Consider the following 15,087-nt stretch of genomic DNA (forward strand, 5'->3'; position numbering starts at 1 on the left):
TAAAATAGATAAATTGAAAGACAAAACAAATAGATTAATTGAATTAGTTACAATTTTTAACTTGTAACATTTAAACGATTTAGAAGAAGGGTGTGTACTTGAAATTATAAACGAATTTCCTTATTAATTTTATTTACCGACTGATCAAATAGAAAGTACATACGTAATTTGTCACAAAATCGAAATTACATATTGGAAAATATTCCAGCAAATTAATGCTAGTGAAAATTTTTATAATTAACATTTTTTCAGCTCCATCTCGTACGATGTGTGCAACATGTTTAGCTTCATAGAATACGTCCATATGAGAGCGGTATCTTGTCGGGTAAAAGCTCCCACGTCTTCGAAAAGGGGGGGAGCTCAAGTATTTTGACGTGGGTGTATTATGCGTATTAAATAATCAAACGAATGTCAATGCCTATTTTCTTCGATTACTTTTGGTTTCTTCTAACGAAGATTTATCATTGTAGATTTGATATTTGAAATATTCGTTGGTGGCACCCGAAGCGCCTTCTCTTGCAACCAGCCTTAATGACGTGAGAAACGAGGTTAGAAATGCCCTCGATTTGTTAATCGGGGAAAAATAATACATTTCTCATGCTCGACAGAGTGGAATATAAACAGCGCGTGTATGTACATATATTTCAATTAAAAGTAAAAGTATCGTAGAATGTGAGAGATATTTCGGTGTTCGTTCGCAGTGCCGCGGTATTTACTTTTTCCGACCGATTGTAATAATAGTATGCGGTTGATTCTTCTGTCATAACAATGTTTTTATTGTTCGTTACGATTCTGTCACTGTCAAGTTCTAAAAATCTGCTTTTTAATCACTGACCGAGAATGTTTACATCCAATTAATGTTTAATTTTTGAATTTCTGATTGATATAAAAATAACTATGTTCGCGTGACCGTTGCAGTTTCATATCAGATTCGTATTGTTTTTCAGCCAATCAAAATATTAAAATGCCATTCAAATTTCATCTAAAGAAAAGTAGACAATACAATGTGGTGTCGAAGAATCAGTATGTGATCTGTGTCGAGCTTTTAGATACCACGTCCATCGAATGTACATTGAGTATTGACAGTTTAGGCCAAGAGTGTCTTGACAATGTGACCCAACGCCTAGGTTTGGGTCAGCCAGAATTCTTTGGACTTCGTTATATATCTCAACATGATTCCCCATCGCCAAGATGGGTGGACATGGACAAACCGTTGAAGAAACAACTTGAGAAAGAGGCAAAAAATTTTAGTCTGTATTTAAGGATCATGTACTATGTTACGGATGTGCAACTTATTCAAGACGAGATGACTAGGTAGATATTACTGAACTGGATCTTTTTCAATCGTAATTTGCTATTATGTCTGAAATTGTTTATTTTTAGGTACCATTATTACTTACAACTGAAGAGCGACGTATTGGAAGGAAGATTCCCTTGTAACTCTAGGCAAGCTACTCTTTTAGCTAGTTATTCAATGCAAGCAGAATTTGGTAACTACGATGCGGAAAGACACACAATGGAGTGCCTACAGCAGTGCACGCTATTTCCTAAAGTACTTAAATAGACTTTCTATTTAATATGAAAGTTCTCCAACTTAATTTTAATTTCATATACTTTTTATTTAGGATGCCATTCAGGCAGAACCAGGTGGTCTAGAGTCTCAATTACACACTGCAGTGTGTCAATACAAGAATCTGCTTGGAGTTACGCAAGCTGCATCAGAGGAATTGTACATATCTACTGTCATGCAGTTAGAAGGATATGGCAATGAAACATTTTCCACCAAGGTATGCCTTTACTTCTATAAATGATTGCTCTTAATATTCTTAAATATTAATGCCCATTAAACACAGGACAATGGCAATAATGAAGTGATACTAGGAATTTCCATAAACGGAATTATGGTCGTCTATCCAAGTACACAGACAACACAGTTCTATAGGTAATTTCGTATACATATATTTTGTTAAAAGTCTTGAACGAAAGCTAACGCATTATTCCACCATAGGTGGAAAGACATAAGCAACGTAATAAATCACAAGAAAACGTTCAGAATAGAGTGTCAGGCAGAGGGTGAAGAAGCAAAGCAGTTTGTATTTAGCGAATCTCGCAATGCCAAATACGTGTGGCGTTTGTGCATAGCACAGCATACATTTTACATGCAGCATCAGGAATCGCGTCCTTTGGAAAGACCAACTAATGGGTATTTTGTAAGTATATGCCTCGAGCAACCAGTTAGAAAATGTATGAATAGAAATATTTAGTAAAAATTCTGAAATATTTTAGGACAGCGACACAAATGACTCAGGCGACCATGCTGTGTCTGTGAATATGGATACAAGGAATGCGGAAGGTCACACACGATGGACAAGCTACAACGACCTATCGACATCACCGTATCCTCCAGTGGTGTCTGTATCATCCACGGACATCAACAACTTACGTGCCTTACTCCCATCGTACAGACCTGCGCCAGATTACGAGACCGCGGTTCAAATGAAATACAACAACGGGGAAAACCCTCCTCAGCCTTATTACGCTAATCAGTCCACGATCGTCGGTGCTGATCTTTCGTGCCTTCTCGGTAATGTTGTTAACCGAAGTAGATATTAAACATTTATAAAGTTAAAGATGGAGAAGGTTGTGTAGAATGAAAATAATTGGACTAACAAGGAGACATCGTGAATATCTGGTCATAGGCAATGATCCCGAGTCCCTTGTCAGTGTTGAAAGTGCTTTCAAGGTTCAGTATTCTCTAACAATCATTCACACATATACACTTTGTAAACGTTATAGGATATCCGATGGAGATTAAATAGCAAAGACTGACACGCACAACTTCACCCACTCTCTGTTCTCTCATTGTGAGTCTAAAGTTATACTATTTCTATATAGTATGTATCTAAAAATGTATCTCAATGGTTCTTTAACGTTATAATGTTATAATTTATGTTGTATTCGCATAGGACTGTATTGTATATACACATTGAGCCTATTTTTTTAATGTGTCCGTTTAGGAAACTGTATTTATTGTTGGAACAAAAATAAAATTCGCAATTATCAACCCTTTAATACATTTGATTTTAACATTTTTCCTACCAAAGCTCAAATAAATTACTTAATATATGATATGGCAAATATAAACACAACAAAATATTAATAAAAATTCTAATACATTGAGACAATACAATGTATAATTTTGGTGTAAATGTAAAAATACTTAACAATGTAAAGAATTAATTTAGTATAACCTTAATGGATTAAACAAATTCATATTGTTACATATGATAACAATAAACCACATATACATCATTTCTGTAATTTCTTTACATAGTCTCTCATGCAATTTCACTTCTCTCAGCATTCAAAATAGCTTCTAACAAAGAATTTGAGTCAGGTTTGTCCGCAGTGGCAAAAACAGCTAAATCAGCCTGCAACAGTGCTTGCTTGGTCACGGGTCCAATAGCAGCTGCCTTTACATTGTTCATGTTATAAGATTTTTTCTTTAATATAGTCACTACAAATTCCACAGTAGAAGGACTGAAGAAGACAAATATCCTAGATACATTATCCAAAAATTCTGACAAATCATGCTCTAGCGTTTCGCTAGGCACAGTTCTATACACAACTATCTTAGTGACTTCTATATTGTGTTCTGTGAGTGTTTTTTCGATTGTCTCTCTACCAATTTCGCTGCAAGGGTATAGCAGGGGTTTTGACCCTTTCTTAACAGTTGCAACTAATAACTCAGCTAACTCTTTAGCATTTCCAGTTTCCCTACCAAAACAGTTCTCAGAACCTAAATGACTTCTAGCAAAAGATTCGGTTGCAGGCCCTACACAATATACAGGCAATGTTTTCCAAGGCAGCAAAATCTTGTCGTTCTCCTTAGATATGAGATCGATTGCCTCGACTGCGCGTTTACTTGTCAGTATAAGTCCTGTATAACAAAGTAAGAGTTCGAATACTTAGAACAGTAAATAGTGAAGATAGAGCGATGATCAAAAGTGAGCGTCACTCTAACAATTGAAAAATGGTCAAGTCGTTTGGTTCAATTTTAAACAAGTTATTCAGCTTCAAAAGGTACTCACTTCTGCTCATCAATGTAAAATATTTTTTTGATAAAAAGTGGTACCCTGATACGAGTCCGGCGAATGGAGACATGTTTGTAGTTCTAACATATTCACGAACTTAAAAGTTAAAGTAGGCAAACAGTTGCACGTGTAACCTGCAGTTTTAAAGGTTTCAACGAAAATCTCTTGGGAATCATTCTTTTCTGACATTCCACGACATAACACTACTCCATAACGCGATGCCATGTTTGCAAATTCCACCGCTAACAAATGCGCAAAAAAGCGATGTCCCGCAATATTCGAATGCTGATACCATGAGAAATATCGCGACATATCTGTGAAATCGCGCGAGATAACATTACTGCAGATTAATTGGCATTTAAGAAGTATGAATCACTTAATATAAACCCAATTAAATCGGTAATTCAAGTAAAAATAACAAATTAAAATCACAGTAAATATTAAACATAATATAAGTATTAAACATATTGAGTTACGTACTGGTTGAAAGGCTGCACATGGCGCGAAATTCAAAAATATGAAACTCTATTTTGCCCATTAGGGTTTTCAAAATTCGAACAATAAAGCCGCAACTGAAACCAAACATGAAGATATTGTGAATCATAAAGGATTAGATGTATGAATATTCATTGTTTTTTCAAATATTCTTCTAAAATTTTCAAACTAAAATAATAATCAAACTGAAATAATCAGGCCTACCAACGCTAAATTTTGTTTTTATCCATTGTTATATGTCGTTAATTAAACAAATTAAATAACTAAGAAAACCGTCAGTGAGAATATAACGTTCTTACTTTTTGTGTAAACTATTGTTAACGCGTATTATGTTGTGTTAAATTCTGCGTTACATGAATTTTCATTGTGCGCGTGATGGCTGCACTGAGTTTCATTGCTTTGGAATCTTTTTGTATTAACGGCTGAGGTGTTGTAAGCAGGAGTTCGTTGCTCACCGGATTTAATTTAAAGTTATTTGTTTACATATGAATTTGTTTGTACGTTAAAATATAAGTTTTTAACACCTGTGATTGTATTTAGTCTTCTGTGTTTTATGATCGAGTTAACACTCATTTATGTACGAATTATAAGCATTATTATATTAATAACCTCGATATGGCGGGTAAAGTAAAAAAAGCGCCAAAAAGAAAAGGGGCAAATGGATATAAATTACCAGATCCAATATCGCCTGGTGAGATACTCAAAGATTTAAAAGATACTCAATGGGTTCTTGGCAAATCGATCGGTGTTGGAGGATTTGGCGAAATTTATTGTGGTGAGCACTTATTTCAATTGAAACTTGCAACATCTGTTGTCATATTCAAAGTTAGTCAAATAAATCACTTACTGATTACAGCTGCTCCGTACACTGGAAAGTTTCCAAAGGATTATCCAAATGTAATTAAGATTGTAAGTACCAATTACAAATAAAACATGTCATAATTAATTTTTACAGATTAGTATACAGTTGAGACTTTATAGATTATACGTGTACCGAGCAGATTTTTGTAGTCGATTGTTTCAAGAAGGAAATCTCAAATGAAGAAATGTTATTTTATATTTTAGGCTTGTTCTTTTTTCATATAGAATTAGCCCTTAGTATGTTGTATTAACAATTATATGACATTCAGTATGTCTTCGAATTTATAGGAACCACATGGGAATGGGCCATTGTTCGTGGAAATGCACTTTTATATGAGAAACGCCAAGCCTGATGAAAGTAAGTATTCCAATAGCATATTTACTAAGATGGTTCAGAATACGTAGTATAAGATGATTTTTTGCTAGAAATCTTCAAAGCAGAAGAATTACTCTGTGTACTAATACAAAATAATATTATGAGAGATAGGAAGGGAAATCTAATAATCTAATAATGCATATATAATAATATAAGCATTGTTGCATCGTTATTGTACTATTCCTGAAACATGTTCTCATATGTTCAAATAAATAATTATGCAGACATTATGACAATAAAAATTATATTCATTTTAGTTAATGCTTGGAGAAAGAAGAAGAAACTTTCAAGGCTTGGTATGCCTCCATATCTCGGCTCTGGAAGTCATGAATACAAAAATACTAAATACAGATTTATAGTATTAGAACGATATGGTGTGGATTTGTGGAAGTTGTTCGAACAAAATAAGAGACAATTTCCAGAACATACAGTGTACAAAGTAGCTTTACAAATAGTAAGAAACATTGCAAGTTGTTTTGATTTTACTTTTGTAATGTAGCTAATATTAAATGGAAATATCCGGGTTTTTAGATAAATGTGTTAGAATACATTCACTCCAGAAAGTATATTCATGGAGACATAAAAGGGGCAAACCTATTGTTGGATCTGAAGTTGCCAGATCAGGTTTATTTAGTAGATTTTGGGTTGGCATCCCGTCTTACAACAAAAGATAAATATGAACTAGATCCAAAGAAAGCTCATAATGGAACCATTGAATATGTTAGTCGAGATGGTCACATGGGAGGTAATAATAATCACAAATTAATTTTCGAAATGTACATTACTTACTTCTAGGTGTTAGAGCACTCTTCTGCTTTTTTATTTCAGTGTCAACAATGCGTGGTGATCTTGAAATTTTGGGTTATAATATGATTCAATGGTTAAACAAGTCTCTCTTATGGGAGAAAGATTTATCAAGTCCAGTTATAGTGCAAAAGCAGAAGGAAGAGGCATTTAAAAATATACCAGCATTTTTAAAGAAAACATTCACTGAAGCTGTTCCAAGCCCTATACTTAGATACATGTCTGAGTTGGCGAGTATGAAGTTCAATGGTATACCAGATTATGACAAATTTAAGCAAATATTAACAGAGGGCTTAAAGCAATTATCACATAAACCAGATGGAAAATTAGAATTCGAAAGTAGCCCACGTAAACGCGAGGTATTCAAATCTACTACTCCGTTGAAATCAACGAAGCCAACTGTAGATAATACTCGAAAATCGCCGCGAACAAGAAAACCAATATTTATTGAAGTAGAATCTGATGAAGAATCTCGTATAAGAATAGTTAAAAGACCGAAGAAAACTAATTCTAATTCTATAAAAAAAGAAGGGAATGATCAGGATAAAAATGACAATGAATCTGGTGAAGAGTTTCGTATAAAAATAATTAAAAAGACGAAGAAAACTAGTACTAAAACCTTAAGTGGGAGAACAGCAAGGATGAATTATGAAGATGAAAATGACGAATCTGATGAAGTTTTATCTAAGAAAACAGTTAAAAGAACAAAGAAAATTAATTCTCCTACTGTAAGCGGGAGAGCTGCAAAGGTGGATTATCAGGATGAAAATGAAGACGAATCTGATGAAGTCTTATCTAAGAAAATAGTGAAAGGGACAAAGAAAACTAATTCTCATACCGTAAGCGGAAGAGCAATAAAGATGAATTATCAGGATGAAAATGAAGATGAATCTGATGAAGAATTACCTATGAAAATAGTTAAAAGGACAAAGAATACTAATTCTAATACCGTAAGCGGGAGAACAGCAAAGGTGAATTATCAGGATGAAAATGAAGATGAATCTGATGAAGAATTACCTATGAAAATAGTTAAAAGGACAAAGAATACTAATTCTAATACCGTAAGCGGGAGAACAGCAAAAATGAATTATCAGGAAGAAAGTGAAGATGAATCTGATGAAGAATTACCTACGAAAATAGTTAAAAGGACAAAGAATACTAATTCTAATACCGTAAGCGGGAGAACAGCAAAGGTGAATTATCAGGAAGAAAGTGAAGATGAATCTGATGAAGAATTACCTATGAAAATTGTTAAAAGGACAAAGAAAACTAATTCTAATACCGTAAGCGGGAGAACAGCAAAGCTGAATTATCAGGAAGAAAGCGAAGATGAATCTGATGAAGAATTACCTATGAAAATAATTAAAAAGACAAAGAAAACTAATTATAAATCTGTAAACAGGAGAAAATTAAAGGTGGCTGATCAGGACGAAAATTTGGACACCTAAAGGTAGCAAATTGTATTTCATTTAACATAAGTTAAAATAATACAAAATTCACGTTTACGTGTCGTTCATGAGGTGTAAGATTACAATAAAAAAAGTATATTACCATTCTTACATACTGAATGATGTTGAATGTATGTGTTTGTTGAAAGAAAGAAGTACAAACTTTTTATATATTTATATAAAAATCAAGAAGACAAAAGTAAGACAGCGCCAACGATAGTAGTCCAAAATGAGTTTGATATACGATTAAGCTATAAATCTATATCTTTTTTATTCGTACTAACATATATAAAAATGAAAATAAAGTTAATAAAATAAAAATAAACGAAATTAATAAATGAATCTCAGCTTTAATCATTAATTTTATTATATAATTTTATAATTAAAGGAATAAAATTAAAGTATTCGAAAACATTTGTAAGTTTTTTACGTTTTATTCAAAATTTTTCTATTCGATATTATCCTCAATTCATAGATCACTACGATTGAGAAAAAGTGATAAATTATTTATTTTTGTGTACGTAAGGTTTGTAACCATTTTTTTGGTAGGCGGTGTTGCTAAGCATTTCCTCGGCTATTTTACCATCTAATTTATTATTAAAAAAAATTAATAGAATTTGAGGTACTGGGTAATGTTTAAACTCTAAAAAGGTATGAGTGTTTTGATGAATTATTAATAAAACGAGTGCCATTGATAAATTGATAGTTTTTAGCTTTTTAACTAACATTTATACCTATTCGTCCTGTCAACAATGCATACATTTTTTTAAATATAAGTAGAAGTAGAAATCGAAATACCGAGATATACCACGTTCGTGCTTTTGCTTTTCATGAGAAGAGGACAGAGGATTCTACAGTCTGTGTTCACTCTTTAGATGCCTGCAGTGTCATCTAACGAAATTAATTCTGAACCAATTGTCTAAAAACTTGGGAGTTCTTCTATGGATGACGCCACAATTCATGTTGAAGATCTATTCAAAATTTAAATCTGTAACTGTCTCTAGACTCTAAGTTCAAATCACCATTACCATACCTATTAAAAACAAACTAACAGAAGAATGAATTATAGTTTGCTTTCTCTCTGAAAGATCTTATTCCCACATTACTTAATCAAATGTGAACAAATCCTCATATGAGGTGGACAGAAATAAAATCAATTACCTCTTATACTTGAGTTTCAATTTTCAATTAATTCAATAATCTATCTTATTGCTGAGACCAAAGGCAATGAATTTATTTTCGGTCTTCCTAATATTTTACTAAGGTGCATACAACCGATAAAAACATTTACATGTTGCATCTACATTCCACCGCAACTCAAGAATATTTCACTAAACAATCTAAACATTTGAATTTACATCTGATACAATTCGATAGAACACAAACTTCGTCACAGCCTGAAACAAAATTTACAAGACATACCATGCTGCCGCAAGCGAAAAAGAGACTGTAGCTAAAAAAGAGGTATCCGTTCCGGCTGATCGCAGTAGAAAAAGATCGTTAATTTTCCAAGCGTAGCAGATACATTGACAGACAGTTCGGACAGATACATATTTCTCTATTGAAATGCGAATAAAATTCGCTCGACACCGATGACGAGCAACGGAATCGGCGACCGCGGAGCGAAAGGAAACCGAGTTGTATGACGGGTCAGGCGAACGGCGGGTTGCGGGGTACCGGTGGCGTCGAAGGCGGTTGTGGCCGGGGAAGTTGGCGGGGCTTTGAGGGGGGGCCGGAGTTGCGCGCGCATTCCAAGCGCGCGTCACTTGTAAATAGTTCTATTCTCGGTAAGAGAAGGTAGCCAAGCCGAGAGTGCTCGGTCCGACACCAGTCAAGGAACCAGCTGAGGCCTGTGGCGAACGAACGATCCGAGCGCCTCTGCACTCAGGACTCGGAGCTGGGCTGGAAGTCGTGCACTCGTGCGAGTCCCGCGAGAGACGGCCAGTGTGTCGCAAGTGCGCCGCAAAGTTACGTTTTGAGAGCCGTTCTATTCGATTCTCCCGATCGTAAAGTGAATTCGAATTGTTCGGACCAAGCGGTCGGTACGAAACATCGTCGCCCGTGGCAATTCGTATATTTCCGGTGTGCCGAAGCGGTGTCGAGTGCCGCGAAACCATGATTTCAGCTCCTTAGAGCCGAACAGTTTCCGTGGTGTGCCCGAAGACAGAACGCGTCCCGACCGTTCTCCGCGATCTTTCTTTCACCGTTCGTTTTGTTTCCCGAGCAACATGTATTCAGACGGCCACGAGGTGGACGGCAGCTGGGTGCTGCGTGTCTACGTGACTGATCTACAAGTGGAGAGGACTTTGCGAGTCAAAGGGGAACTGCACATCGGCGGTGTCATGCTACGTCTGGTCGACGATCTCGGTGAGTCTCTGCCTTGCTCTCTTTCGTACCAACTCTTGTTCCTCTTCTTCGGCGGTGAATTCGGGGGGGAACGAAAGCGCGCGAAAACGAAAAATTCGAACGATCGCTCGCGATTAACTTGCTGCACGTGATATGCGGTTAAATGTCACGTGACCGTTTCAAGTAAATCGCACGCAGAATCGGGCACGCGTTGGACCGTTATCGAGGCGGATCGGTTCATCGGTCGTTTACTACAAAATGAGATCGTTTTAATAAAAATTTGTCTGCAGTTCCCAGCTTATTTAGCTAGGAACCCGTGGATTGAAATTTAACCCCTTAACGTGCACGCTCGAGTTAACTCGAGCGCGCTAAACTGGCCAAACTGTGCACACTCGAGATAATTCGAGCGGCGTTGTACTTTATGTTGCTATAATTTTTCACACTCGAATGCAATCGAGAATTGAAAATAACAATGTGAAAGCAAAAAAAAAACAGTCGTTTTATTGATATTTATTATTTACATGGGATTGTAAGCTATAATACTTACCTTATTCAAGTATAAAATATATCCTTTTTCTACTTATCACTTACGATTTATCTCTTCCTTGTGAGCCGCTTTCCGACAGCGTATTCATATTCAGATTCTGATTCGCTCATTTTTCAATATATATTTTACTAAAATATAATGTAAACTAAAATATAAATAATAATATATATAAATATAATAATAAATATTATAAATACTAGTATTGTTATTATTTATGTTTTAAAAGTGTAAATAAATATTTTTACTGATAATAATGTTTATTCTGAAATGGGAATTCGAAAAGAAAGATAAAAAAAGTCGATGTGCGTGTAATATTACAATATTCGACTATTTTCTGCAATGTTATCAAAATCCAAAATTGCAATAAAAATTTTGATTATTTTTGTATTTTTGTAATTTTCTTGCCAAGACAACGTTCTAAATTGTGTTTTTTTACATTAAAAAAAATTGATTTTTTTGGCCGGTCTTTTTCAAAAAAACTGTGCATTAAAGGGTTAATATTATCACTGAATCTACCGTGTCGGTAAAAATGACCGATCTATTTGACAATTGTTGCAATTACGGAGAGATTTTTTGCAGGAGAACATCGAATAAATTTCGTACGTCAAGCGTACGTTAAAAGAAAAAACAATATTTAAAACGTTATAAAGCAACGCGTCACTTTTTACGCTTACATCGTGTGTGATTATGCATTAGCGGCACGCTCGATTTTCGAAAGTTTTTTTCGAAGTTTTGAAGCTGGTTCATCTATGCGAGTTGTTGCTGTTGGCGATACATATTCATGATCAGTTGTTCAATAGTACTTGATAATAGTAGTCAACGCTATTTTTATACGCATCAATAGATTCTCCGAAGGATTGTACGATTTCTTGGAAAACTACGTTGATTTGAACGTCGTTACATTCAATAATTACCTATCTACATACTATACATCTTCCTTAAGATGTTAAGTGACGTAAATCAACCCCAAAACCTCCCGCAACGTAAAAGTAATTCAATTAGTGGTATTGAAACTAGAAAGTTAAAATTAATCATGGTGGATGAAAGATGAATTTTGCAAACCAGTCAAGGATTAGTGTCACCCACCTACATGTGACCGAATATATAATAATAATATAAATTATATTATTAACACATACATATATATATATATATATATATATATATATATTAACATAATAATAATAATTAAACTTCGCACCACCGAATGACAGCGATCGAACATACTTTCAAAAAGCATTTGCATCATTTCATCGAACCCTGTTTCTTCTTTCCGGAATGAATCAACCGTGAACCTAAGTTGTCCGTCGCATTAAAAATTCCTCGAGAAAATGAATCGCGTCTACGATTCTCGCGCACGGATCCTGTGTCACTCTGCCGTAATCCTCGCGTATCGTGTTCATACCTGTACTACAATTGTGACCGCGAGAAAACTCATGGTTCAGAAATTGTTGCTCGTTGAAAAGAGGGAAAGGTGGCTCTGTGTATTCGGAAGCGAGAATTCCTCGAACCGGAGGCTGGCTCGGTCTTTCAAAATATGTACCAGGTAAAAGTACCGCCCGGGGTGGGCTGAATCGATGAAGTCCTCGTCTCGTCTGGGGCCAGCAACAAGTTGCAGGGATTATTAGCGTGTCGCTGGAAGGAACGCGACTGCTCTCTCTCTCTCTCTCTCTCTCTCTCTCTCTCTCTATATATATATATATATATATATATATATATATATATATATATATATATATAAATATAAATATATATATTATAAATTATATATATATATATTATAAATTATATATATATATATATATAATCGACAATTTAGGAAAAGGAGATGCGATTATATTCGATCCTTGCGGTTCATTTTTTTCATATATATATATATATATTATTATAAATTATAAAAATATATATTATAAATTATATATATATATATACGATTATTGGAGCCTTGCAGCTCGTTTTAATAGTTGTTGACAATTCGTGACTATAAAAATGAGCCGCAAAGATCGAATATAATCGCATCTCCTTTTCCTAAATTGTCGATTTCTGTGGACAATCTGGGCGTCAGTTAGGGAGACATTATTTTACATAGCAATGCTAGAATAAAAACGATGACTTAATCTTTTTATTTCTAATTTTTCGATACTAATTAATTCGGAGGCAATTCGGAGACCACATGACACGATTCGAAGGCAATTCGGAGGCCACATGACACGATTCGAAATTCTCCCTAATTTGCACTCAGATTCTGCACAAAAATGAACAATTTGGGAGGTAGAGATACGATTATTGGAGCCTTGCAGCTCGTTTTAATAATTGTTGGCAATTCGTGACTATAAAAATGAACCACAAGGATCGAATAATCGTATCTCCTCTTCCAAAATTGTCCATTTTTGTGGACAATTTGAACGTTAATTAGAGAGACATTACTGTATCTATCTATCTATCTATCTATCTATCTATCTATCTATCTATCTATCTATCTATGTATCTATCTATCTATCTATCTATCTATCTATCTATCTATCTATCTGTCTATCTATCTATCTATCTATCTATCCATCCATCCATCCATCCATCTATCTCTCTCCCACCAGGCCGATGCGATGGGCACACAAACTGAAGCGTGTATCGGGGAGTGGAAAAACTGGACGGTCGAACTAGTTTCGCCGTGACGGCGACGAACGGACGTACGCGGCCACCGAACTCCTTTATATGCTAAAGGGGAGCTCCCACAGGCTGGTGGGACGATAGAGAGACACGTGAGACAGGCCTAGACCCTATGGGGCACTCGCCGCACGTAAAACGAAACACCGTTTGCCGGCCGCTTTCCTCGCTGATAAGCGTAACCGAGAGCCGGTGTCTGATTCCATTCGCGAATCGCCACTGGAGAACAGTCTGGTTCTACGAATACCTCCAGCACCCTCCCTGTGGGACCCCCGGTTGCCAACCTGTGGTTCGGTATCCCCATTATCCTGTAGTTCTTTATCGCACTTTACGCGTCGGCTCGTACTGCGTTCTTCTGTGAGCCGGCTGGACCTAGATGCGTTCGTTTTCGATTTCGTTCTCTGGAAGTCTCGAGAAGGAGCGAGGACGTTCCGGTCTAGACCTTGTTGTCTGATCGAGCACGATAGTCAGATTCGCAGGGTTCAACCGTTCGATTGTTGTTTTTTCTGAAAAAATACGTCAGCAGCCAAACGGTTAATATGAAGCTAAGAGAAAAGCGATTCTGGTGCAGGAAATTCTCGTTCGTGATTCGAACATGAGAAATGTATTTGAATAAATAGACTGCAGATTTAAATGCATTTATGGCGGAAGTGATTAAATGAGATGCAAAGCCGCGAAGACAATCAGAAGAATTTAGCTATGCTGTTACATTATTGTTGATGTATTAGAACTATTGAAATGAGGAATATATATTTATTCGATCTCCGCTTCCAATAATTAATACATAACATTTTTTTATTTTCTATAAAGATTCGCAGGCTAGTAACAGCCCTTATACATATTCTAAGCAGTGTAGCCTTGGTTCTCGGGATTCATAATGAGGATAAGGGAAAAGCGATTACAGTGCAAAAAAAGGAGAGTTTCTGGCTGAAAGAAGTCCAACTCTCTCTCTCTCTAATCTACGTATACCTTGTAGCCTAACCAAGCAGAGCGTGCAGATTCTCAGAATTTAAGATGAAGCTAAAGAAAGGTTGTAAAGGGAAGGATTTGCGTCTTGAAAACGAAGAATCCGTTGGAATATCTTGTAGCCTAATAGTAGCTAGGTTCTCAGGCTTAAAAATAATGCTAACGGAAAAGCGATTGTATTATGGAAAGAAGGGTTGTAAGTTTCAACTCGCAGACTGAAAATCGACTGGGCTGGATCTTGTTGTCTGATCGAGCCGAGCATGCAGAATCCCAGGATGCAAAATAAACCTAAGGGAAGAGTGATTGTAGCATAGAAAGGAGAGTTTATGACTCGAAATTGACAATATTAGAATAGAATTTTTTCTAGAATTGGAATAGAGCTCATAACGTAAGTATAGCATCCACGTTTTCAGGATTCAAGATGAAATTTACGCAAAAGTGTATCCTAAACAGAAAATATATCCGAAGACACAGTATCCAGGTTTT

General features: G+C 35.7%; 4 protein-coding genes across 8 annotated transcripts in view; 3 read left to right on the plus strand and 1 right to left on the minus strand.

Moving 5' to 3' along the window:
- The first annotated feature begins 283 nt into the window (after nt 1-283).
- Pez (protein tyrosine phosphatase non-receptor pez) lies at nt 284-3,072 on the plus strand. 4 transcript variants are annotated; one of them, XM_076524329.1, is made up of 8 exons: nt 284-374; nt 471-548; nt 948-1,314; nt 1,384-1,552; nt 1,626-1,787; nt 1,854-1,942; nt 2,009-2,210; nt 2,287-3,072. In XM_076524329.1, the coding sequence occupies exons 3-8, from the start codon at nt 965-967 to the stop codon at nt 2,611-2,613; spliced, it is 1,299 nt and encodes a 432-aa protein (XP_076380444.1). In that variant the 5' UTR covers nt 284-374; nt 471-548; nt 948-964; the 3' UTR covers nt 2,614-3,072. The 4 variants fall into 4 exon arrangements, with proteins under 4 accessions (XP_076380444.1, XP_033321172.1, XP_033321171.1 ...); XM_033465281.2 differs by having other exon boundaries at nt 285-374; nt 471-629; XM_033465280.2 differs by having other exon boundaries at nt 328-629.
- Nucleotides 3,073-3,154: 82 nt separating this feature from the next.
- Nucleotides 3,155-4,568, minus strand: Uros1 (Uroporphyrinogen III synthase 1). Its single transcript, XM_033465283.2, has 2 exons — nt 4,136-4,568; nt 3,155-3,940 (listed from the first exon to the last, which is right to left on the minus strand). The coding sequence occupies exons 1-2, from the start codon at nt 4,404-4,406 to the stop codon at nt 3,339-3,341; spliced, it is 873 nt and encodes a 290-aa protein (XP_033321174.1). The 5' UTR covers nt 4,407-4,568; the 3' UTR covers nt 3,155-3,338.
- A 414-nt stretch (nt 4,569-4,982) lies between these two features.
- LOC117217540 (uncharacterized) lies at nt 4,983-9,245 on the plus strand. Of its 2 annotated transcripts, none has more exons than XM_033465209.2 (7): nt 4,983-5,364; nt 5,446-5,498; nt 5,739-5,808; nt 6,084-6,280; nt 6,358-6,571; nt 6,655-8,080; nt 8,917-9,245. In XM_033465209.2, exons 1-6 carry the CDS (start codon nt 5,205-5,207, stop codon nt 8,076-8,078), a joined length of 2,118 nt encoding a protein of 705 aa, XP_033321100.2. In that variant the 5' UTR covers nt 4,983-5,204; the 3' UTR covers nt 8,079-8,080; nt 8,917-9,245. The 2 variants fall into 2 exon arrangements, with proteins under 2 accessions (XP_033321100.2, XP_033321101.2); XM_033465210.2 differs by having other exon boundaries at nt 8,954-9,245.
- A 640-nt stretch (nt 9,246-9,885) lies between these two features.
- The window catches only part of LOC117217565 (unc-112-related protein), a 132,728-nt gene continuing 127,526 nt past the window's right edge, over nt 9,886-15,087 (plus strand). The window contains exon 1 of the mRNA XM_033465252.2: nt 9,886-10,445. Within this exon, the coding sequence (XP_033321143.2) occupies nt 10,307-10,445 (139 nt within the window). The 5' untranslated portion in view covers nt 9,886-10,306. The remainder of the gene's footprint in view (nt 10,446-15,087) is intronic.

Source organism: Megalopta genalis, chromosome 8, assembly GCF_051020955.1.
Source record: "Megalopta genalis isolate 19385.01 chromosome 8, iyMegGena1_principal, whole genome shotgun sequence".
In the NCBI taxonomy this organism is placed as follows: domain Eukaryota; kingdom Metazoa; phylum Arthropoda; class Insecta; order Hymenoptera; family Halictidae; genus Megalopta; species Megalopta genalis.